The sequence below is a fragment of the Leptonychotes weddellii genome, chromosome 10 (genome assembly GCF_054177405.1).
Source record: "Leptonychotes weddellii isolate Sample4059 chromosome 10, ASM5417740v2, whole genome shotgun sequence".
In the NCBI taxonomy this organism is placed as follows: Eukaryota; Metazoa; Chordata; class Mammalia; order Carnivora; family Phocidae; genus Leptonychotes; species Leptonychotes weddellii.
In genome coordinates, this window is record NC_138378.1 from 280,994 (window position 1) to 307,143 (window position 26,150).

At 45.3% G+C, this 26,150-nt stretch overlaps 1 protein-coding gene across 4 annotated transcripts in view; it reads right to left on the reverse strand.

Annotated features, from left to right (window-relative positions):
• The window catches only part of DNAJC5 (DnaJ heat shock protein family (Hsp40) member C5), a 38,855-nt gene that overhangs the window by 5,618 nt on the left and 7,087 nt on the right, over window positions 1-26,150 (reverse strand). For 2 of the 4 annotated variants that reach the window (XR_014148998.1, XM_081832396.1), the window contains exons 2-3: window positions 1,595-1,712; window positions 605-818 (exon numbers count right to left, since the gene is read on the reverse strand). Coding sequence is in view for 3 of the 4 variants with exons in the window: in XM_081832396.1 (XP_081688522.1) it covers window positions 605-818; window positions 1,595-1,701 (321 nt within the window). In the remaining variant the exon portion in view is untranslated. Of the gene's footprint in view, window positions 1-604; window positions 819-1,594; window positions 1,713-9,558; window positions 10,920-16,879; window positions 17,963-26,150 lie in introns of those variants that run through there. The other 2 variants (XM_081832398.1, XM_081832397.1) reach the window with 2 other exon arrangements.

The window sequence follows — 26,150 nt, forward strand, 5'->3', positions numbered from 1 at the left end:
TGAGATTGGGGGGCTGAGACTCGGGGGGGTTGAGACTGGGGAGGGTTGAGACTCGGGGCTGAGACTCGGGGGGGCTGAGACTGGAGGGGCTGAGACTGGGGGGGCTGAGACTGGGGAGGGCGCTCCCGCCAACGGGGGGGGCGGGGACAGAGGGACGGAGCCCACTGGCCCCGAGAAAAGGGGTCTTCGGAGCCGCGCGCCCGCGGTCCACACGTGCTTGGGCAACAGGGAGGAGGGGAGACGTGCGCGGGTGTCTCACGTCAGAGTTGACACACGTCTTCCCGCACCCTGGACGGGTGCTGCCCACAACAGGACGGAAAGGCCCTGCCCACCTCTGTTCAAGGGCACACAGTGACTCACGAGAGAAAGGGGCACAGCCGGCTCGGTGCCGGGCTGGCTGCACACGGGCTTGGAGCCGGCCCCGCAGACCCGGCCCCGCACTGACACACCGGGAGGGAAGGCCGCCATGCGCCCGGAAACCGTGTCTCGGGGGCACAGAGCACTCGGACCAAATGCCCTGACTCCGTATGACCCAAAGCCCTACCCGGCAGGAGACCCCCCCCCCGGGGCACCCGGGGCCGCAGGGGCCGCCTGCTCCCCTCACCTTGGCCCACCAACTGGACAGCACGAAGTAGGTGTTCACGTTCTCCTCCCCAAACTGCTCGGCCACGTAGAGCCCCAGCGAGCCGTACTTGTCGTAGATGTTTCTTTTTGTGGCGTCCGTCAGGATGGCGTGGGCGTTGTTGATCTCCTTAAACTTGTCTGCAGCCTCTGGGTTATCGGGGTTCTTGTCAGGGTGATATTTCAAGGCAAGTTTCCTGCAAACCAAAACCATTTCTTTGTCACTTATTCCACATTCATCTGTGAGAGGGAGGGCCCGGTGCAGGAAACACTTCCCCATTACATGTCACTTCCCAACTCTCCACAGAGTTCGAGAATGTCAGCATCAGAAGAAACCTCTGCAGCCTCTCGGGGCAAAGCTCCCGGCTCTGACCTGGCCACAGAGGAGGGAGTCCCCAGGTGAGGGCTACCCTGGAGGCAGGCATGGCCAGCAGCCCACCCTTTTCCTGCTCAGAGGCAAACCCTACTGCTGACCTCTAGTGTCCTCGCAGCTTAACTGCACATTTTGCCAAATAAAGTGAGCAGCAAAGGCCTCTTCTCTCCTGTGTGTGAGAAGTACACAACGGGAAGAACACAAAGCAGGGCTGCTTGAAGGGTGTGGATCACCGAGGACTTGTGTCTCTGCAGCTTACTCCCTGAAGCCGCGGAGAAGCTCCGGCCAAAGGCTACGGGGAGGAGACTGTCATCCCCACGATGAAAGGAATAAAAGCCCCATCTGCTGAGCAGGCTCAGACCTGCTTCCCCGTGGGACTGGCTGCTCCAGGGTACACAGTGTGTATTATCTACAAAGTGTTACTTTTTTGTTGCCAAGAAAATACCAATATAAGAATTTTAAGCTATAAGGGAACACATTATGCATACAAAAATGGACCTAAGAGTTCCCAGTTACCTACAGAGTCCACTGGGGGCAGGGAGACACACAGTGGTTCCTGGTAAATGCAGATCAAACCACACAAGGTACAAGGCCTCTTACCGATAGGACTTTTTAATGTCATCTGAGGTTGCATTCTTGTCCAGCCCCAGAACATGGTATAGTGATTCCCCAGAGGTAGAGAGTGAGCGCTGTCTCTGGTCGGCCATGGTAGGCTAATCTACAAGAAAAATGCAAAGAAAACATCAAAGAGTATCGATAAAGATTCCAAGCACAGAGCTGGAGGACTTTATTCCATATGACTGTTCTATGCAAGCAATCACAACACCACTGGTGGTGGCCATGAGGTTCACAGACACAGCACATCCAACTACAACGTAAGGGGGTGTGGGGAGTGGTCCCATGTGAGGCCTAGAGGCTAAGTTTGCAATTTTGCCTGTGGAGTGCTAGACTATTGCTACACTAAGTAGACTGTAAAAAAACTGTGTTTACTGTAATCTCCAGAGCAACCTCGAAATAAAAAATCCAAACAAGTACAGTTAAAATTCTCAAAGAAAAAGGGTAATGATCTCTTTAGACTAAAAAGTCCAATAAAAAGAAGAGGTTGTCAGAATGGAGAAAGACTCAAGACCCAACTAGACACTTTAAAGACAGAGCCTCAGAACCCTTTAATCCAAGGGGCGCCTGGGTGGCTCAGTTGGTTAAGCGACTGCATTCGGCTCAGGTCATGATCCTGGAGTCCCGGGATCGAGTCCCGCATCGGGCTCCCTGCTCATCGGGGAGTGGGCTTCTCCCTCTGACCCTCCCCCCTCTCATGCTCTCTCTATCTCATTCTCTGTCTCAAATAAATAAATAAAATCTTAAAAAAAAAAAGAACCCTTTAATCCAAGTACTGACAGAATTAAAGGAGAAATGGACAACACACAGCTATAAAAATCTTAGCACCCATCTCTCAGAAACAGACAGTATGGACAAACAACAGAAAAATGGATGATCCAAAAAACACTACCAACTACCATGACCTAATTGATACATACGGGACACCCAACATCTATAAACAGTTTTTTAAAAATCACCAAGACATGTCATATATTAGACTTTAATACAAATTTCAATAAATTTTTTTTTTTTTTAAAGATTTTATTTATTTTTTAGAGAGCGAGCGAGAGAGAAACAGCATGAGAGGGGAGAGGGTCAGAGGGAGAAGCAGGCTCCCCGCCGAGCCGGGAGCCCGATGTGGGACTCGATCCCAGGACCCTGGGATCATGACCTGAGCCGAAGGCAGACGCCCAACCATCTGAGCCACCCAGGCGCCCCAAATTTCAATAAATTTAATGGACTGAAATCATGCACAGTGTGCTCCCTGACCTTAGCAGAATTAAGTTAGAAACCCAACAGTAAGATACCCAAGAAAACCTCAAGTATTTTTTTAATAAAATTTGTTTTTTGGGGGGTTTTTTTTAGATTTTGAGAGAGAGCGAGCGAGCATGAGTTGAGGGAGGGACAGAGGGAGAGAGAGAAGCAGGATCCCTGTTGAGCACGGAACCTGATGTGGGACTCGATCCCAGGATCTGAGCTAAAGTCAGATGCTTAACCGACTGAGCCACCCAGATGCCCCCAAAACCTCAAGTATTTAACATCATCCAACACACTGATAAAATAACATGTAACTCAAAGAAGAAATCAGTTATTTTCAACTGAATAGTAAAAGATAACATATTAGCCAAGACCTAAGATTCAACTTCATAACACCAGAAGCAGCAGGACAGACCCAAAGGAAATGGAAGGAAGGAAATAATAAAGAGCAGAAATCAACAAAATAAAAAACAGATAAATGATAGAGAAATTTAACTAAGCCAAAAGTTGTTCTTTGAAAACAACAACAAAACTGATCAACAGCCGGGCGCCTGGGTGGCTCAGTCGTTAAGCGTCTGCCTTCGGCTCAGGTCATGATCCCAGGGTCCTGGGACCGAGCCCCGCATCGGGCTCCCTGCTCCGCGGGAAGCCTGCTTCTCTCTCTCTCCCACTCCCCCTGCTTGTGTTCCCTCTCTCGCTGTGTCTCTCTCTGTCAAATAAATAATAAATAAAATCTTTAAAAAAAAAAAAATTGATCAACAGCCGAAAAAAGAAAAAAAAGAACAGAAATCAGTGAGGTGAGGAAGGAAAAAAAGAGGGGTCATCCCTATAGACCCTACAGGCACAAAAAAGATGATAGAGAGGGGCGCCTGGGTGGCTCAGTCGTTAAGCGTCTGTCTGCCTTCGGCTCAGGTCATGATCCCGGGGTCCTGGGATCAAGCCCTGCGTCGGGCTCTCTGCTCTGCGGGAGGCCTGCTTCTCCCTCTCCCACTCCCCCTGCTTGTGTTCCCTCTCTTGCTGTGTCTCACTCTGTCAAATAAATAAAATCTTAAAAAAAAAAAAAAAAAGATGATAGAGAAAATTATGGACAAAAATTAGATGAAATAGATAAATACCTTGAAAAATACAATTTACCCAAATTAACACAGGATGAACCAGAACATCTGAATAGTCCTAAATGCGTTGCACTAATACAATTGAATCTGTAATAGAAAACTTTCCCACAAAGTTCCAGGCCCTGGAGACTTTTCTGCCAAATATCCAAGAAAGACATCAATCTTAGACAAACTTTTTCAAAAACAGAGGAGGAGGGAACTTTTCTTGTTTTTGGAGGCCAGCACGACCTCATAAAGACATTACCAAAAAATCCGTCACAAACATAGACATAAAAATCCTTAACAAAGTATTAGCAAGTTGAATCTAATTAAGTAGAAATTATCCCAAGAAGGCAAGCCTGATTTAACATTTCAAAACAAACCAATGTAATCCAGTATATTATAGAACAAATGAGATAAACCACATGGTCATCTCAAAGTTTCATCAAAGCATGAGGCAAAGTTCAACGCTAATTCATGATTTAAAAAATTCTCAGTATATTGGGAATAGAAGGGAACTTCCTCAGTCTGATAAAGGACATCTAACCAAAAACCTATAGCTGATATGCTCAGTAGTGAAATACTGAATGGTTTTCCCTTAAATCAGAATGTGACAAGGATGCCTACTCTCACCAGTTCTAGCCAACACTGTTCTAGGACCCTGAACACCGCGACAGGAAAAAAAAAATCAAAAAGACATAAAACCATCCCTATTCACAGATGACTTGGTTGTTTATACAGAAAATCCTAAGGGATCAACAAAAAACAAAAACAATGAAACAAAAAACCAACTCAACTAAAAACCAACTACAACTAATTGAATTTAGCAAGGTGACAGCATATAAATATTTAAAACTATGTTTTTATTCGAGAGCAGTAAACAACTGGAAAATATTATTACATACAGATTTCATTTACAGCAGCATCCAAAACCATAGAATTATTTAGGGAAAATTTTTTTTTTAATTTTTTTTTTTAATTTATTTATTCATGAGAGTCAGAGAGACAGAGAGAGGCAGCGGCAGAGGGAGAAGCAGGCTCTCCGCCTAGCAGGGAGCCCGATGCGGGACTCGATCCCAGGACCCTGGGATCGTGACCTGAGCCGAAGACAGATGCTTAACCATCTGAGCCACCCAGGCATCCCAAGGGATAAATGTTTTTTTTTTTAAAGATTTTATGTATTTATTTGACAGAGAGAGACACAGCGAGAGAGGGAACACAAGCAGGGGGAGTGGGAGAGGGAGAAGCAGGCTTCCCGCTGAGCAGGGAGCCCGATGCGGGGCTCGATCCCAGGACCCCGGGATCATGACCTGAGCCGAAGGCAGTCGCCCAACGACTGAGCCACCCAGGCGCCCCAGGAATAAAATTTAACAAGAGACATACAAGACCCCTACACTGAAAACTATACATTGCCAAGCGAAACAAAAGACCTAAAAAAAATAGAGCTTTATCATGTTCATGGATCAGAAGACTCAAGACTGTCAATCTTCTCAAAATCAATCTACAGATTCAATACAATCTTAACTCTAATCTCAGCAGCTTTTTTGCAAAAACTGAGAAAATGATTTCAAAATTTGTATGGAAATACAAAGGGCATATATTAGCCACAGCAACACTGGTGTACAGGGGGCCCACAGTAAGTGCAAAGATGTCCATCATCAGTCACTCAGAAATGCAGAATAAAACGAGATACTACAACCTATCTGCCAGAATGGCTTGTATTGAAAAGATGACCCACATCAAGCGTTAGCAAGGATGTGAGGCCACATGAACTCTCACACATGCTGAAAATGGGAAACGGTACAACCCCTTTAAATTTTTTTTTTTTTAAAGATTTTATTTATTTATTTGAGACAGAGAGAATGAGATAGAGAGAGCATGAGAGGGGGGAGGGTCAGAGGGAGAAGAAGACTCCCCACTGAGCAGGGATCCCGATGTGGGACTCGATCCCAGGACTCCAGGATCATGACCTGAGCCGAAGGCAGTTGCTTAACCGACTGAGCCACCCAGGTGCCCACGGTACAACCCCTTTAGAAAACAGCCTGGTAGTGCTTTAAAAAGTTAAACACACACTCACCAGACAACCCAGCAATCCCTCTGCTACGTATGGCACTTACCTACATGAAATGAAAACATATGTCTCCCAAAGACTTACACACCATTGTTGATACAGCAGCTCTACTCACAATAGCCAAAATCTGGAAACAACCCAAATGTCCAGACAGGTGAATGGATAAACAGAAAGGGGTCTACCCGCGGAATGGACTGCTGCTCAGCACGAAGGGAATGAGCCACTATGACACACAAACACCAAGGATGACTCCTGAAGCATGCTGCTGAACGAAAGGGGCCAGACCTAAACGAGAATGTAGGAGTTCCTTACGTGAAACTCCAACAAACGCAAAGTCGTCTACACAAGGATGCCCGAAAGCGGAGGGCAGAGCAGAGATGGGTTACAAGGGCTCAAGGCAACTCTGGAAAACTACCTGGCACTTGCCACAGGACCCAGCAGGTCTGCTCCTAGCTGATTTATCGGAAAGTAAACACGTCTTCACATACAAACCTACACACGACATTCACAGCAGCTTTATTTGTAACAGCCCCAAACTGGGATCAGCCCAGATGTCCTGGACTGCAGTACACACGTGCACAACGTAATACTACTTATCAAACCAAAACAAAACCAGTGCTGCACGTGTAACTTGGATGAACCTGCAGGGAATTGCACTGAGCAGATAAAAGCTGATCCCAAAAGGATCCCAAACTATATGACTGGATTTTGGAAATGACACAATTTTAGGAACAGAAGACAGACTGCTGATTGCCAGGGGTCAAGGATGGGAGGTGAGTGGGACAGGGGTGGCCTGTGTACTGAGAATTCCAGTATCTTGAGTCCAGCGGTGGACACGCACACCTACGCAGATGCTACGGCCCTACGGAGATCACCACGCCCACACCAGTAAGTACAAGTAAAGATGGGGAGATCTGACTAAGATTGGTAGGTTGTATCAACATCAGTATCCTGGTTAGGATAGTAAACTACAGTTTGGCAAAAGTCACCGGTGGGAAAAACCAGGCAAAGTGTTGTGACTTCTTATAACTACGTGTGACTTTATAATCATCTTAATTAAAATTGCAATTAACAGCTCATTACTAGACTAATTCAAGTTACTTGGTTGGTTTAGACCATTCAAAGAAGCTATAACTAGAGATAACATAGCATATTGTTACCAGCAATAAAGGCTAGATCTAGCAAAGCCAGAAGCAAGAAAGCAGTGGGAAAAGAGAACCTCAGACATCCGGTCCTAACCCAATTCCTTCACCTCCCAGAAGATCAAAGGGAAGCCCAGACATGCAAAATGATTTACCAAAATACACAAATAATTAGTCACAGAAGCAGGCCCAGAAGCCACTGCTGATTTCAAGTTCAGGCATCAACCACACTAAACGTGTGTCTGCCCTCTGTTTCTCTAAAAAGACACACTGTCACAAGTTGTGACTAGCTAAATTCTCTTTCCTGCTGCTTGAAGTTAACAAAAAATAATAAATAAACAACCTTTCCAGGAAATACAGTGACGCTGCTAACAAAAGGGCTTCCAATCTCCGCATTATGTCTGCTTCTGTGAAGGGAGCACGATGGGCCTAAGGCAGCGCCCAGCCCCATCACACACTTGCAGATACTGCCCCGAAGTCAACCATGTGAAAAATGAGGGGATGGACTTAATTTCTAAATTTAATACTGATTTAATGATTATGTGACTACAGGCTAGTACTACTTAAAAATAAGTTAATGTGTTCATAATTACCAAAACTCAGGAGCAACTAAGATGTCCTTCAGTGAGTGACTGCATAAACTGTCCATGTGGACAGTGGATATTCTTCATGCTGGAAAGAAATGAGCTACTGAGCCGAGAAAAGGCTGCACAATGTGTGATTCCCTCTCTATGACATTCTGGAAAAGGCAAAACTCCAGGGACAGTAAAGAGAGTGGTGGTTGCCAGGGGATGGAGGAGGCAGGGATTAAGAGGAGGAGCACAGGGGATTTTTAGGGGATGAAACTACTCTGTGTGACACTACAGTGATTATGTTTGTCAAAGATCACACAGAACATGCAACACCAAGAGTGACTGCTAAGGTAAACTATGGACTCTGGTTAATAATGTATCGATACTGGGGCGCCTGGGGGGGCTCAGTTGGAAAGCGTCTGCCTTCAGCTCAGGTCATGATCTCAGGGTCCTGGGATCGAGTCCTGTGTCAGTCCCATGTCGGGCTCCCTGCTCAGCAGGGAGTCTGCTGCTCCCCCTGCTCATGCTCATGCTCTGTCTCTCTCTCTCTCTCTCTGTAACCCTAAAGCTGCTAAAAGAAAAAAAAAGTCTATCAAGTAGGAAACAAAGTACAAAAAAGAGTTGGTGACCCCAGAGGAAAAATGGCAAGGGTTTTTTTTTTTTAAGATTTTATTTATTTGTCAGAGAGAATGAGAGAGAGAGCACAAGCAGGGGGAGCATCAGGCAGAGGGAGAAGCAGACTCTCTGCTGAGCAAGGAGCCCGATGAGGGACTCGATCCCAGGACCCTGAGATCATGACCTGAGTTGAGGCAGATGCTTCACTGACTGAGCCACCCAGGCGCCCCAAATGTCAAGCTTTTAAGTTCTGATATCTTTAGAGGTTGAAGGCTACTATTTCTATAAAATTAAAAGAAACTGTGGACAAAAAGTAAACTGTGAAGGAGAGCAAGCACAGAAGAGTAGGATCGGCAATGACTGTCTGAGCAGGAAGGTATAAACTAAGCACAAGAGGGCAACAACTCAAGTGGATGAAGCCCACAGTGCAGAGAGAAGTTACAATTCAGGAAGTATCTTAGAACCAGCAAAAAGAAAACAAGAGGAGAAAAATTGGTCTAGCAGGAATGCAAAAGGTAAGGAATACAGCCAAACAAGGGGAAAGTCCATTAAAAACAAAAGAAAACAAAACTAGAGCTGAAAGAAAACAGAAGTGTGCAAACTGAAAAGTGCCATCAAGTACCAGGGCTGCACTTAAACATTCTGGTCAAGACTGAGAACTTCCCAACACAAAAAAGTTTCATATTCTAAGATGAAAAGATTTTCAGCCTAGAATTCTATTATCAACCAAGTGCAAGGTCACAAGAATACACAAATGTAAGAGTCTGGGACAAGCAGGTGCTCCCACCTTCTAAAATAAACAACTATCTGAGGACACACTTCAACAGAACGAGGAAGGAAGTGAGGAAAGAGGGAACCCTGGGATAAAAAAGACTGGTGTCATCTGGGCCTGCATCAGAAGACATGAAGGCAGGAGGGGGCGCCTGGGTGGCTTGGTCAGTTGGGCGTCTGTCTGCCTTTGGCTCAGGTCATGGTCCTAGGGTCCTGGGATCGAGTCCCGCATCAGGCTCCTTGCTCAGCGAGGAGGCTGCTTCTCCCTCTGCTCCTCCCCCACTTGTGCTCTCTCTCTTTGACAAATAAATAAAATCTAAAAAAAAAAAAAAAAAAAAAATGAAAGGAGACCCAAGAGCAGCCCCTCCACACACCCACAGGAGGCAGGGTTCCACTTCTCTCTTCATGCCCAATGACAACACAGAACGCAAAGGTTAATGCTCACAATGGAAAGGAGGAGGGTGCAGGGGTGGACAGCCACCATGGGCCAGGCCCCTCCATGCCACGGCCGACCTGGACCACTCAACTGGGTTCCTTGAGTGGCAGTCCATGGGGCTCAGGCTTCCCCTCCCCTCACCAGGCAGGTTCCATGGCAGTCATATCACTGATGCAGAGACAGAAGCACAGACAGGTGACGTCAGGGTGTGAACCCAAACCCAAGGGCATCACCCTTTGACCTAGAGACACCAAGTAAACCACCCTGCCTCTAAGCCTAAGGGATGATGGTGCTGCTGAGGGGCAGGTAATAAAACAAGTCTCCCTGGCATCCAAGAGAGACCATGGGTTTTGGAATCAGGAAGTGAGGATTCTAAGCCCAGCTCTGAAAGTTTCCAGCTGTGAGACCTTGGGCAAGGCCCCGCAGTGCTCTGAGCCTCCTCCTTCATCAGTGAACCTCACAGGACCAGGGAGCACAGAGCCAACAGAGCCAAGAGACCCTCAGTCAGAAGCACGCATCTGTACTGATGCTGTAGCCAAGCGTTCTCCAGCTGGTCCAAGACTGAAGTGCCGCAGCATGGTCAAATTACTACCCTAAGTAATTTCTTTGTTTTTATTGTTACCCAATGCCTACTAAATAGTTGGCTTCTAGACCCCATCCACAGAAAAACATCAATAGCTAACACTTTTATGTCTGTTCTGTGAAAATAACCAACGATAGCCATACCTCTTCATACTGCACTTTCCAGATAATGCTTTTATTCCAACAAACTGAAGATTCTTGGCAAACTTGTGTCAAGCTAGTCTCTTTTTCGACAGCATTTGCTCACTTTGTGTCTCTGTGTCACATTCTGGTAATTCTTGCAGTATTTCAAACGTTTTCATTGTTAGTATATTTGTCGTGCTGATCTGTGATCAGTGATTCTGACTCAAAAGCTCAGAAGATGGTTAGCATTCTTTTAGCAATAAGTATTTAAAAATTAAGGTATGTATTTTTTTTTACACATAATACTATGCCACACTTATCAAACAATAGTATAGCATAAACCTAATTTTTATATGCACTGGGAAACCAAAAATTCATTTGACTCATGCTATTGGGATATTCGCTTTCCTGCAGTTTTCCTGGAACCAAGCCCGCCATAACTGAGATATGCCTGTATGCAGTCAGCTACTTAATTTGACTAAAGAAAAAGTCTCACCCTGTAAAACTGTCACATTTTAAATTATGAATCACCAGTACTACTTAAAAGTCTGTATGCCAGATTTCACAGAAGTTACTGCACTGAATGTCAAAAATTTCCTAGTCTCAGAATCATCCTAAGAAAAACCCACAGAATTAATTTAGAATAAATTTTCTTAGTTTCAATGGATTGCCAGTAACTATATCCAAACTTTTCTAAAGGCTAATACTTGCTTAATACAAAATCGTATCTTAGGGCGCCTGGGTGACTCAGTGGGTTAAGCGTCTGCCTTTGGCTCAGGTCATGATCCTGGGGTCCTGGGATGGAGCCCCGTGTCAGGCTCCCTACTCCAGGGAGCCTGCTTCTCCCTCTGTCTCTCATGAATAAATAAATAAAATCTTTAAAAAAAAAAAAAGCGGGGTGCCTGGGTGGCTCAGATGGTTGGGCGTCTGCCTTCGGCTCGGGTCATGGTCCCGGGGTCCTGGGATCGAGCCCCGCATCGGGCTCCCTGCTCGGCGGGAAGCCTGCTTCTCCCTCTGCCTCTGCCTCTCTCCCTGCTCATGCTTTCTCTCTCTCTCTCTGTATCTCTGTGTCTCAAATGAATAAATAAAAATCTTTAAAAAAAATAAATAAATAAAAAAATAAAAAAAAAAAAAGCATCTCCTCAAACCCAGAGATTAAAAACGAAGTTATAAAGCATCCGGAGTCACGTGACTGGCAGTTTTCTCCCTTGTTCCTCGAGTAGCACAGAATGTTAGCGGAGCTACACCTCAACATTTCTGACCCAATAATGTTATAATCAGGCAAGGTCTCCACAGATGGAAGCAAAGACTAATGTTCACACAGACACGAGAGCTTATGGAACAAGGAGCTTCTAGAAAAAACAATCTGTTGAAACACCCAGCCAGTGAAGACATAAACCGAAAGGCAGCAGTCAAGAATGGAAACCAGGGGTAACGGGTCTGTGGGAAGGTGCTGAAGCCACAGAAATCCAAGAACAAGCCTGAAGAGCAATGGGAGCTGTGGGAACAAGTCTGATGAACATAAACATCACAAACCCACAGCAAGATCAGGGCCCAAGTGGGGAGAGAGTGTGCGGAGTCCCTGTCAGCCCCACCAGGGCCACAAGCACTGTCCACACCAGAGCCTGACGCCGCCTATGGCCTCCCTCATTAAGGGTGTGGGTGGGTCTGCTGGTGCTGAGGGGGCAGCAATTTCATCAGCGTCCCCTTGATTTTTCTGTATGCCAAATTCAGAGGAAAGTGAAACAAATGCTTCTACTTAAAAGACTATGCGAATGTCTTTGGAAGGTACTATCTGGCTGTTTCTGGGAAATACCTGAGAGTTAAAAACTAACCTCCTTTCTATTTTAATGAAATGACAGCATAGCAGGGGGCCTGACAGCTCAGGCCTAATTTAACTGTATCAAAGCCAAGTACTTACACACCAGGAAGGGGGAGAACATTACCACTCAGGTTTACTTTAGTGTTATTCTTCCAAGGACTGTCTACTCTAGAGCACACACTGGCAAGCTTTTATTTATTTATTTATTTAAGATTTTATTTATTTATTCATGAGGCAGAGAGAGAGAGACAGAGGCAGAGGGAGAAGCAGGCTCCCCGCAGAGCAGGGAGCCTGATGCGGAACTCGATCCCAGGACCCTGGGACCATGACCTGAGCCGAAGGCAGACGCTTAACCGACTGAGCCACCCAGGCGTCCCGGCAAGCTTTTTTTTTTTTTTTTTTTAAAGATTTTATTTATTTATTTGAGAGAGAGAGAATGAGAGAGAGCACATGAGAGGGGGGAGGGTCAGAGGGAGAAGCAGACTCCCCGCTGAGCAGGGAGCCCGATGCGGGACTCGATCCCGGGACTCCAGGATCATGACCTGAGCCGAAGGCAGTCGCCCAACCAACTGAGCCACCCAGGCGTCCCGGAAAGCTTTTTTTTAAAGGGCAAGATAGTAAATATTTCAGTCTCGTGGGCCAGTCTCCATGGCTGGGTCCCCAGTTTTTAGCTCTGCCTTTGAAGCAGGAAAGCACACAGTGTGTAAAGGCCTGGGTGCAGCTGTGCTCCAATAAAACCTGACTTAATTACAGAAGCAGGTGCAACCCTTGCCCCAGAGGTCAAGTAATGGCTTTCCTGTGAATTATTTAAGGAAGTTAGGTCTTTGCAGAGGGTCCCTTACGTTTATATACCGTGAACAAGTGTAGGCTTAGTTACTGTGACACTTTTTTTATTCCTCAAAATTAACTCTACACAAATACAAAACAAAGATAAAGGCACATACCAGGTGACATAAAGGAGAAATGTTCTGAATATACATTTTCAATGAAGATGGAATAATTCAAAGAAATGCATTGCAACATGAAGCAATTACAGGGCAGACAGTAAGTAGCAAGAGTGCCCTCTTATTCACATAAAAATGGCTGGAAAAGCTGTGGGAGAGGTGAAGGCATTTTTTCTTTGAACAGTTTTGTTGTTGTGTTTTTAAAGATTTATTTATTTGAGAGAGAGAGAGAGAGAGAAAGAACAGGTAGATTTATTTATTTGAGAGAGAGAGAGAATGGGCACACAGGGGAGCGGGTTGGGAGGGAGAGGCAGAGAGAGAAGGAGAAGGACAGAAGCAGGCTCCTGCTGAGCACAGAGCCCTCTGAGATCAGGACCTGAGCTGAAATCAGGAGTCTGACGCTTAACCGACTGAGCCACCCAGGCGCCCCAAGGTGAAGGCATTTTCAACAGAAACCATCCAAGAGAAGTCAACGTCATCCCTCATCAGTTCATTCTTCTTACTTCAGTTAATGAAGTAATGAAGTCATGCAAATGCATGACCCTCTGATCACACACCATCAACATATTCTATGGGTTTTTTTCAACTGGAAATTTAATTAAATTTAAATGATCATGTAATATGGAACAACTATCCTTATACTATTTCATATCAAAGAACACAGAAACAAGATCCCATATTTTGCACGTTTCTCCAATGCTAAGAGGAAAGTCCACTAACTGCATCAAATACACGTGTTCTTGAAGATGCCCTACCTGTCTATCTCCCATTACTATCAATAGTTACGTATGTTGGCACAAGGACAGGGCATTTCCCTACCTAAGGGATAAAGACCGCTTCCATGTGCCCTGCTGGGGCGTCAATGACTGTTAACTTCATTCACAGGACACAAGTCTGGCTCATGTGGCATTTATCATCTCCATGATCACTTATTTGAAAATATTTACTGAGTCCTCCCACATGCCAGGCACTGGGAACACTGCGATGAACAGGGGATACAATCTGAGAGCGGGGAGTGAGTTCAGTGAAGGACACCCGAAATCAGTGAGCACAATTCCCCAAGAACACAGTTTTATGGGAACAGGCAACAGAAGCAGCTTGTTTATGTTTTAAGATTATTCTGGCTGCAGGGTATAAAATTAATATGAAGAAAACCATGGCTATGCACATTATAATCAAACTGCTAAAAACCAAAGATCAGGAGATCTTGTAAACAGAGAAAACTGACATTATCACATAGGGAACAATCATCTGAATTACATGCTTCTCATCAGAAATCATGGAAACCAGAAGGCAGTGGCGCACATCCCTAAAGTGCTGAGATAAAAAACCCGTCAAGGGGCGCCTGGGTGGCTCAGATGGTTAAGCGTCTGCCTTCGGCTCAGGTCATGATCTCAGGGTCCTGGGATCGAGTCCCGCATCGGGTTCCCTGCTCAATGCAGAGCCTGCTTCTCCCTCTCCCTCTGCCACTCCCTCTGCTTGTGCTCTTCTGTCTCTCTGTCAAATAAATAAATAAAATCTTTAAAAAAAAAAAAAAAAAACCCGTCAAACCAGAATTCTATGTGCAGCAAAAACATCCCTCAGAAACAAAGGTGAAATAAAGACATTTTTAGAAAAAGAGACTAAAAGAACCCATGAAGAAGACCTAAATTACAATAAATGCCAAAGAGTTACTGAGGCTGCAGGGAAATGGTAACAGAAACCAGCATCTTCAGGAAGGAATGAAGGTCAAGGACAATTTCTTCCTTGTTTTAAGAAAATACATCGAAGTGGTGAAAGCAAAAGTTACCAACATTGGCTTATGGGGTTTATAATGTAAGATGTAACACACAGGACACGTACGTGTTCAAGGAGAGCAGGGCAGGGAGGGGTGTGCCTGGAGGCCTTCAGGGCTCCTCCCCTGAGCATGAAGTGATACCACATCAGCTCTAAGACGAGTGGACAACACAAACAGCCAGCAACAAAGGACTGATCACGGCTTGGTCGATTCTATATGGGACACTACTCACCAATAAAAAAAGGGTAACATATGGACACAAGCAATAAAACCCTGAAACGCATTATGTAAGACAAACAAGCTAGACCCAAAATGATCCCATTTACTGAAAGATTAATAAAAACAGGACAATCTATTGTGATATAAACCAGAAAGGTGCTTGTTTGAGGGCACTGAGGGGAGCCTTCCAGGATAACAGAAATACTCTAACTTAAACTGGGGTAGTGATTTCACAAGTGTGTACCTACACCAAAACTCAATGAAATTTACTAAGATCTGTGCATTTAACCTTATGTCAATTTCACCTGCATTTATTTTTTTATTTTTCTTGAAGATTTTATTTATTCATTTGACAGAGAGAGACACAGCGAGAGCAGGAACACAAGCAGGGAGAGTGGGAGAGGGAGAAGCAGGCTCCCCGCTGAGCAGGGAGCCCAATGTGGGGCTCGCTCCCAGGACCCTGGGATCACGACCTGAGCTGAAGGCAGACGCTTAATGACTGAGCCACCCAGGTGCCCCTAATTTTACCTGCATTTAAAAAGCAATCTGTAATTAAAGTTATTTGTTCTCAAAGCAAATTAGATATTATAAGAAAATTAAACGGAACATAAAATTCTCCAATCACCCAGAACCAGCTGCCTATTCTCACAAACTCTCACTGGGACACAGCCACATCCTTTCCCTTGTTTCGTCTATGGCTATTCTCAACAGAGGCTGTGTAACCACAAAGCCCAAAAATACTTACTGTCTGGCCCTTTAAGGAAAAAGTAGCTGCCGTGAATATTACTCAAATTGCTATTTTATATTTTGAGTCAGAAGATGAAACAGATGCTTTCTAAGCATGAAAACTATTAAATTTCTACACTACTTCACACACATTTCAAAAGTTTGTGTTCTAATTAGAAACTAACCATCGCAGGCAGCGTGTACTCTCGAAGGCTCCTTCCTGTTCAGGGGGAGCAGTCTTGTAACTAAAAGACAAACTGTAAATGGAAGGACCTTATTTCATTCTTAATGTATGTGATATTGGGAAATGCATCGAGAAAGGCAGACAGAAAGGTTGTGGAATGCCACATGAGAGAAAACAGTTAAGGAGAGAAAGAAATGAAGTTTTGTGGGTTTTTAATCACTAAATTCAACTTTTGAGAAAAGTTATTGTCTTAATACTTTATTGTCCGTTTTTTCTATAATGAGCAGGTATACCTCAGTGATTAGAAGAGACACTCTTCCAGGCGCCTGGATGGCTCAGTTGGTTAAGCGACTGCCTTCGGCTCAGGTCATGATCCTGGAGTCCCGGGATCGAGTCCCGCGTCGGGCTCCCTGCTCAGCAGGGAGTCTGCTTCTCCCTCTACAACCCTCCCCCCTCTCATGAGCTCTCTCTCTCTCAAATAGATAAATAAAATTAAAAAAAAAAAAAAAGTAAAATGTGCTCATTATAAAAAAAAAAAAAGAGACACTCTTCCAATACAGGAAACAGCTCACCTGAAACATATTACCCTACACTACAAACTGAGGGAGAACACCGGTTTTGTAGCTGCTGACACTTCTACCCCCAGCATGGGTTGCCAGTTTCTTGCCTCTGCTCCCCTCTCATTCCCTTTGGTCTCTCCAGGCCCTGGTCCCGCGGAAGCATCGCCAGCCTTGAGATGCGATGACATCCCAGCTCTGCTGATTCAGTGAGCAGTGTTCACTGGGTTCAGTCCTTCCAGATGTCTTTATATTTCCATGGGGTGATGATGTGGGAATTTACCCCCCGCTGTCTGAAGCAACACCGCGTCCTGTTGTTCTTCCTAAACTTGTTCTTACCCGTTTCAAGGCATCCCTGAGACCCACACTCAAGGTCTGGAGAGCAGCCACGCCTACCTGAACTACACTTGTTGTAATTTATGAACTGCTGTCAGAAGTCTGCTCCCAGTCTTCACTCCAGGAAGGTTAAACCACAATCTCTGGGCTGGATCTTCTTTAGTAACATCATGTCTTTAAAAACAAAGAAAGGGGCCAATTTTGCATCCTTGCAGTACATCCTGGTTTGTGCTGCTAAAAGGAACCCAAGGGCTGGGCAGACAAGAAGGTACATACACACACAAGCAGGGAACAATGAGCTCTAAAATGGTCAGAGATCGCCAGGCACCAGAGGCAGAAACCTGGGAAGAGGGAGGGTTTTCTGGAAGACACATGGTCTGTCCTCCTCAGTCTGTCCTCCCTCGCTGCTGCTAGGGTGAGTCTGTGATGTACAGCTCTGCTCCCATCACATCTCTCAGGTCCTTCTCTGACACCCCACAGGCTGCAGCACCAAACCCCAGCTCCCTGGCCTGCCCACTACCAGCATCTTCCCACCACCGTGTACACTGGGTCTCGGGGCATGACTGGCAGGACCACTTGTCCTAGGCAGACACAGTACTGTCACACACGAACACCTGGGCTCTCCTAAAGCAATGCCCTGCTTCCTTTGACGTGGAGAGCTCCTATTTGGACCCCAGAGCTCTGCAGAGACACCCCTGGCTCTGGGAACCCTTTCCTGGCCACTGCTCCCAGTATAAACAACAGAGTCCTATCGTGTCCTGGGGAGCCATCCTGGGCTTTGAGCAGGTGTCTGTGTTGTTCATTTGTTCAACTGATGTTTATAGAGCACCTGCCACATGCCATGCTGTTCTCAAAGATGGAGATTTATCAGTGAACAAAATTAACAAAAGAGACAAAAATCCCCAATCTCACAGGTCCTGTCTATGCTCCTTAAAAGACTTAGAGACCTTTAGGGAAAAGAGCCGAGTATTTGGACTCCTGTATTCTCAGATGTGGTCTCTGCATGCAGCACACGTTTTAAAAAGCTGCTATTGAATTCAACCTACTGCTAGGGGAAAAATCGAAGCACGTGCCAACTTTGGAAGAACAGATTTGAAAACATCTTAAAAGGAAAGCTATTTTTGTTCTAAGTATTTTTTATGTAATATTTGATACACAGAATGGAATAATATATAGAACACACACACACGTATTTTAAGTTGGCTGTACGCCTGGTGTGGAGCCTAATGTGGGACTTGAACTCATGACCCTGAGATCAAGACCTGAGCTGTGATCAGGAGTCGGATACTTAGCCGACTGAGCCACCCAGGCACCTGGGGAATATATAACTTATAATGCATAGTGATAAACACCACAACCCCATCCTTCAAATTAAAAACTTGAAAATTACTAACAATCTTGAAGCTTCCTGTGTTCTTCCCATATTTATTACCCTGAATTAATGCCTGATTCTCTTACTTTAAAATATTACCTCATATGTTTCTCCCTAAACATTATTTAGTTTCAACTTTTTTTTTTTTTTTAAAGATTTTATTTATTTATTTGAGATAGAGAGAATGAGAGAGACAGAGAGCACATGAGAGGGGGGAGGGTCAGAGGGAGAAGCAGGCTCCCTGCCGAGCAGGGAGCCCGATGCGGGACTCGATCCCTGGACTCCAGGATCATGACCTGAGCCGAAGGCAGTCGTTTAACCAACTGAGCCACCCAGGCGCCCATAGTTTCAACTTTTTGAACTTAAAAAAAAAAATGTCCTAACACTATATGCAACCTTCTAGGTTGCTTTTGAAACTCAGTATGTCTCTAGGACCCACCCACATCGCTGGATGTAGTCATACTTCATTTCCAGTACTGGATAAACTCCAGTTTGTAAACAGACCACACAACCTATCAATCCATTCTTCCACTGAAGGATGCTGGGGACATTCCCAGGTTTTGCTATCACAATGCTGCTCTGAACATTCCTGAGCAAATCCTGGTGTGCAAGTTTTTTTACGCTAGTGCCAGAGGGCTCAGGCTTAGTGGTATTTGCAAAACTCCACAGCAAGAGTTCACAAACTGCTACAGCAACAGCAACTAAGCACAGGAAAAGATACTCAATGTCTTTATTCATTTGGGAAAAGCAAATTAAAACTACAGCATTACTACACACCTATGAGAATGGCTAAAAAAAAATAACAGACCACAGGGAGGGTTGATGAGGGTGAGCAGTGACTAGAACCCTCACACTGCTGGTGGGACACAAAATGGGGCAGCCACTACAGAAAAAGAGCTTGAAAGTTTCTAATAAAAAGGAACAAAGCACTCTGTACACAACTTAGATGATTCCCAAGGACAGGATGCTGAGTGCAAGAGACAGTCTCAAAGGTTACATGCTCTGGTTCCTCAGAAGGGGCCGGGAAGAGGATGTGATGGTTACACAAATTTGTATGTATTAAACCCAGAGAACAGTATATCCAAAAAAAAGGGTGGTGTCTAGTTTACTGTATGTTCATTTAAAAAATAAAAGAGAAGAAAAAATCTGGGCTTGTATTTTATGTTTTGTTTGTCATTTACTTTTCTACTTAGTCATTTTCATTGTAGTTCACAAAAGTATTATCAGTGTTTGACAGACTGGAAATTAAAGAAAATCTGGTCCTTCACCATAACCATTTATGAAGAACTGCTGCTCGGAGTATACCTGGAAGTGGAACTTAGGGTCCCAGGGAACTGGCAGTCTCTACTGGGTGAGGTATGCCACCTGCCCCCAGAGGACCGCACCACTCAGCACCCTACCTGCCACTGCCCCCCCCAAAGTGATGGGCACTGCCAGGCTTCTGAGTTTGCACCCATCTACCGGGCAGAACGGTGCCTTGCTCGGCCTGAGTCCTCACCCCGTGTGCACCGCAGAGGGCAGTGCCTTCTGTCTGCCCAATGGCGGTGGGACTGTGGTCAGTACCCGAGGGGCTACGGCATCTGTCTCCAGGACACCAATCATCTACCCGCTACAAACGCAACAAAAATCTTCTCCTAGTTCACAGGTCTTTTCACTTACCATGGTGTCTTTTGATGAACATAAGTCCTTAAATTTTTCTATTGTGGTAAAAAAACAAAATTTACCATCTTAACCATTTTTCAGTGCACACTTCAGTGCTATTAACTCTATGCACGCTGTTGTGCGAGAGATCTCACAAATTCCTAATTTTATGTAACTGAATGTATCAAATCTTTGCAAACTGATGATATGTTTCCTTTCTGCTTTTGTTCAAAAGTCCTTCTCAATCCCAAAGCCAAAAGTAAATTCTCCTGTATTTTCTTCTAAAGGTTTTCATCCACAGGTAGTCTGCTTCATCTGGAGTTAATATGGGCATGGCAGGAGACAAAGACCAGCTTCACCCAGAGCCCCCAGAACCACCCCCCCCCGCAAATGGCCTGTCTTTCCCCAAGACCTGCAGGATGCCTCCGGCTTACTGTAAAACTCCACATGTGAAGTCTATTTGGGGGGCTCCTTATTTTGTTCCATTATCAGCATACTTTATTCAAAAACCTCCGAAATTATGTGAGGCAGCCTCACTTTACAAAAGCTATAAATTCTTTGGTATTTCCACACACACCATTAGATAATGCTACCGAAAACAAGTGTGTTTTAATACAAGCACCTGGTTTGAGGACAAGGAGGACCTGAAAAGCAATCGCAAGGTAAGCCCCGTGAGCCACACCTCCTCAGTGTGTAGAGTTGTGTCCCCCAAGCCGAGGCTTTATGGCCTGCAGACCAGGTGCTGTTGTTCAGCAATGAAGGCATGAAGAAGTATGAAACCGCACCACGGGCTTCTTTCTCACTCTCTCTGGGGGTACCCCTCCCAGATGCAGAGGCCTCTGTGGCTGCCACGCAGCACTCTCCAGCCTCTCTTTCTACGGTGGGTCAAACAGGGATCGTGGCTGGACCGGCAGCCTCAGGAGCCACTGTCTGGCTAGGGGCAGGAAGACAGAGTGCCCAAATAAAAGTTCCAGGCCACAGAGATAATGCACCATATCATGGGAATCTGAAAATATAGAAGCCAAGAAAAAGGTAAATAGTGTTTAAAAAAAAAAAAAAAAAAAGCTATTTGGAACCCTGACAGAGAGCTGACACTACTCTGGAAAGAACACGTAATCAGAGAACAGGACCCTGGCTCTATAGTAAACATTGTTTTCACAAGTGGAAATAACATAACCATTTTATGATTTTCAAAGATAAACTTACAGACAAGAACTTTATGGTCACACCTTGACAGCATAAAGGTAAAAGGACAGACAACACAAGTTGGAGTAAGATGAGAAGGACAGGAAGAAGCACTGGCACCCTCAGGTTAAGGAGATGACAGACAACACATGTTGTTGATGGAGCAAGACAAAGTCACAACGGTGAGCACACAGGAACTGCCAAGAGTGGGGACAGGAGGTAAAGGTGCTGCTGCCTTGATCAGGATGGAAGGTACAGGTAATTCGCGAGGTGACCAGTCGGCAGACAGTGGTGTGGTGTGCCACAGCGTGAGAGTGAGGGGTGACCACCAGCAAACACCTCTGGGAAGGAAGGGTGAAGTCTGGGAAGGGTACTGCTGCTTTGCCTCATGCACTCGGACCGAAACCTACAGAAGAAAAACTGCTAAAAATAAAAATACTAAAGAATAAAATACAACAGGGGTGCCTGGATGGCTCAGTCGGTTGAGCATTCAACTCTTGGCTTCAGCTTCGGGTTATGATCTCAGCCCCGTGGAGTCTGCCTGTCCCTCTCCCTCTGCCTCCCTCCCCAACCCCAACATGCGCACGTGCTCTGTCCCTCTCTCAAATAACATCTTAAAAAAAAAAAAGAAAAGGAATAGAATGGATGTTCCAAAGACCAGGAATTTTCCTCTAAGATCTTTGATGCACCAGGCAGTAATCTGCCAAAGAACATTCAAGAAGCAGGTGGGTCTGGAGCACCTACCTCAGGCAAGGGAGGGCCCGCACCACCAGTGCTGGGACAGACTCAGAAACCCAGTGAAGAGGCTCAGAAAAACAATGGTCTGAATGTCTGACTCTGAATTTGTTATCTATTCTGAAAGGAAAAAAAATCAATATACTGCAGAATAGAATTGGCACCAATTAACTCCATTTATATATTCAAAGAAATTCTAAGCAAGAGTCAACAAATGTGGAAAACAAGAGATGATGCCCATGTCACAGAGTCTTCTATATTTATTCCTAACTGAAAATGAATTTCCAATGTAAAGAATTCCTAAAGTCACTGGAAATATAGGAACCCCAAAAGATTTTACCTCTCCTCCTTAATTCTAAGAAGAATAAAAAGCAACAATGATGCTAAGCCTTAAAACAAAGAGAACAGAAAGAGTAAAACGGTCACTTCTTTAAGGACAACCTCCCCACCAATCATCAAAGCACAAGAGAGGGAATGGGTTTAAATCTAAGGCACAGGAAGAATAGCATGCTCCCCACAATGAGCCATACACTTGGTTACAAAGAACAGTGTCCGTGTATTTCTATACTAAAGAAAGTGAACGTCCTGCCCTCATGATTTACAAGAGAGGAAGCAACAAGACTGATGGCCACAGGCTACAGCAGACAGGTACTGAGGAAGAACAGAAAAGACAGCCCAGGGCCACACCCCTGCACAGAATCTTGGGTTTCCCAAACAGTAAAACTGATGGCTGCCAAAACACAAGAACACACCTAGCCCCCCCGAAGCCCTTCTAACTTATAGACTGAGCAACTGCCCCAAGTCCTGGCAGGGCATTCAGTAAATGTGTGTTGAATTATTTTTGTCAGTAATGACTATGTCCAGAAGCCAAGTAAGGATTTTCTTTAGTTAACTGATGCTTGGGATACAGTAAGTTAAAAGGAAAAGGAAGTCAGAAGCTGAGCAAAATCACAATAAGTATGTGTTTAACTATGAGGAGATTAAAAAATAAATGAACAAATAAATGAGTAAAAATTGAACATTCCCAAAAACTTATTCCTCAGAAAGGAGGTTACTTATGGACCAATTTGGGAGAGAATCTGTCCTCTAACAAATGCCCACCACTTCGGACCCTGCCCTGGTCCTGCCCACTCATCCTTGGAGGTGCAAACAACAGGGAAATGAATCTGGGTGACACCAGGTGAGGCCATGGAGTCGGCCAGCAACACGGCACTAAGAGCTTCTAATGCCCTTTATAAAGGCAGCCTGAAACCAGCTAGAACTCCTGCACCCAGAGCATGACATTTCCACCCCTCACAGCCCTGGAGCCAGCAAGTACTCCTCTGTGCACACTGCTAGAGAAAAAGATTCTAGGGCAGAACCATTACTTATGACCAAAAGTTTCCAGAAAACCTTAATATATTCCCAAATCTAAACATGAAACTAGAGCGTGGAAGACAAAATATTTCTCATAAAAGTAATGAGAATTAGGTTTTTTTGGTTGTTGATGTTTTAACCTCACAACACCTAAAATCTCAGGATATTAAAGTCACAGGTACTTTTCAACCCAGGTAGGCACCAGGCTCTCTGCAGACTGGGTGTAAGAATCAGCATGCAGAGCCAGCGAACCCAGAGATACTTTGTATCATGGCAGAAAGTGCTGGGAAACCAAGTGAATGCCTGCCAGGAAGAATTTTCTAAAGCCCAGGGGGTTAAGAGTTCATAAAATGCGACAGATGAGGCCCAATGTCTTCTGTGTCTCCAAGAGGAACACATCCCCAAACACACCTGCTGGAAATGGCATGACTTCCCTGCACTGTGATTCTTACTGCCCAGTGTGAAAGTCCCCGGGGAGATGGCCAGCCTTTGATGAAGATGGACATGGCTTCAGAGTGACCCCTGCCTGCAGCCATGACCAGAATCAAACTATCCCAACAAATCTAGAATGAAACCAAGTACACGGTGCTGATAACCCAACTGTAAGAGATGCCTGATGTCAGAGGCAGTGAGTGTGAAAATATACGTGCATACCTCACAACAGAAAGCTGTTACAACTGTGGCAGAACTTGCGATCACTGCTGTAATACCAACACGGCAGCTACAATTTCGGGAGTGCTTACCACGTGCAGGCACTTGGAGGCACACATGCCTTGGACACCACCAGGTATTCCCAAGAAGTCTGTTGGACAGGCACCTGGTCCAGCGGGTGGTGGGAGGGCAGCTCAGGTCCCCTGCCTGGGCTGGAACTCGGCTCGGCCGCTCATGGGCTCCATAACCTGGGGCAAGCTGCTCAACATCTCCACCTCCCCTCTGTCCAATGGGAATGGAAATAGTCTAGCTGGTATGTCTGTGACCTAGCTTGTGTGAAGTGCTCGTAATAGTGCCTTGTACACAATAAATACTAGTTATTACTAGTATGATCTCCAATCTACAGAGAAGACCAAGGCTCAGAAACACTGAGGAACCTACTTGAGGTCACTCTGCTGGGGATTGGTGGCGTTGCCATTCAAATCCAAGTCTGACCCCCAAGTGCTGTAAAACTTGATTCTCAGTTACCTGTTTCACAAATGGGAGCAATCTGTCCCTACCCTAAGCACAAATAACTTAATTTCTTATGCATTAAGCCTCACCTGAATAAGGTACTACATTAAAACCCTTTACTGTATTTTTAAAACAAAACCAAACACATATATAGACAAAGTTTACAATGCTGTTGGGGCGCCTGGGTGCCTGAGTCGGTTGAGCGTCCAGCTCCTGATTTTGGCTCAGGTCGTGATCTCAGGGTCTCAGCTCAGGTTGTGATCTTAGGGTTGTGAGACCGAGCCCTGCATCAGGCTCTGTGCTCAGCAGGCACCCTTGTTGCATACTTTTTAGATGTACAAGGTGTTTTCTTTTTACCTCTTAAACTTAAAAAAAAAAATCCATGTTATTAATTTGCCTTGTCATTTGCCTTTTATTTTTTATTTATTTATTTTTTTAAAGATTTTATTTATTTATTTGAGAGAGAGAGAATGAGAAAGAGAGAACACATGAGAGCGGATAGGGTCAGAGGGCGAAGCAGACTCCCCGCCAAGCAGGGAGCCCGATGCGGGACTCGATCCAGGGACTCCAGGATCATGACCCGAGCCGAAGGCAGTCGCTTAACCCACTGAGCCACCCAGGCGCCCCGTCATTTGCCTTTTAAAAATATAGAAAACCTGGGATGCCTGGGTGGCTCAGTGGGTTAAGCGTCTGCCTTCAGTTTGGGTCCTGATCCCCGGGTCCTGGGATCGAGTCCCACATAGGGCTCCTTGCTCAGCGGGGAGCCTGCTTCTCCCTCTGCCTGCTGCCCCTCTCCCCCTGCTCCTCCTCTCTCTCTCAAATAAATAAAATCTTATTATTTTTTTTTAACCCATGGAAAGGGTAACTGTAACATCCTCTGAGGGGCTCTTGACAGCCAGGTACATCAGTCTGTCCAGCCAGCTGTTAACATCATCCTGTCCTCACTCAGGCCAGTGGATTGCAATGCAAACAGGTATTAATGGGCATACTCTTGAACCTGTAGTCGTTTGGGAGAAATATGCAAATCTTCCTAAGTGGTCTGTGATTTGTACCTTTTACTTGTGGCATATTTTAAACTGGTCACACAGTCACAGCGTGTTGTAAGGCAGATATGGGTAAACCTGTCAATTCATCAGACCCACATGCTCCACCCTGCAGTGGGCCTGTGGACTTTGTCCTGGCTTCACCCTAGAATAACCATCCAGCTGGTGGACAGCTCACCTCGTTGGTGGTGGTCACAGGTGCAGAAGAGCAAACAGTTCACTATAGCCTTACCTCATTAGATGCCCCCCACCCCCCGCCAAAGCCTTGAAGACAGGTCTTCTGTATTTTTTTTAAATTTTTACTTATTTATTTTTCAGAGAGACAGGGCACAAGCAGGGAGAGTGGCAGGCAGAGGGAGAAGCAGACTCCCCACTGAGCAGGGAGCCCTATGTGGGACCCGATCCCAGAACCCTGGGATCATGACCGAGCTGAAGGCAGACGCGTAACCCACTGAGCCCCCCAGGCGCCCCCTCCATGGGTACATTTTTCTGAAAGAAAAAGCAGAGGCAAATGAAACAAGTGTGGGAGGACACACACCAGGAAGAAGGATGCTGTTGGTAACAATCAGTTAGGCTTACCCAACCAGGCAGGATGGTGCAACAGAGAACAGCACCAACAGAAACAACAGTTTAAAAGGTGTAAACTGTGTATGTTGTCATTCTAACATGTGATGGCATTATTTGTGCTTATTCTTCAATACCACACCTTTATACTAGAGTAAATATGTAACTGTCAGTTTCCTTATCTATAAAATTGGATAACAGCTACCTTGCAAGGCTGTCCTGGGAATTACGGCTGCTGTGCATTAAGGAAAACGGCCTAGTCACAAGCAGA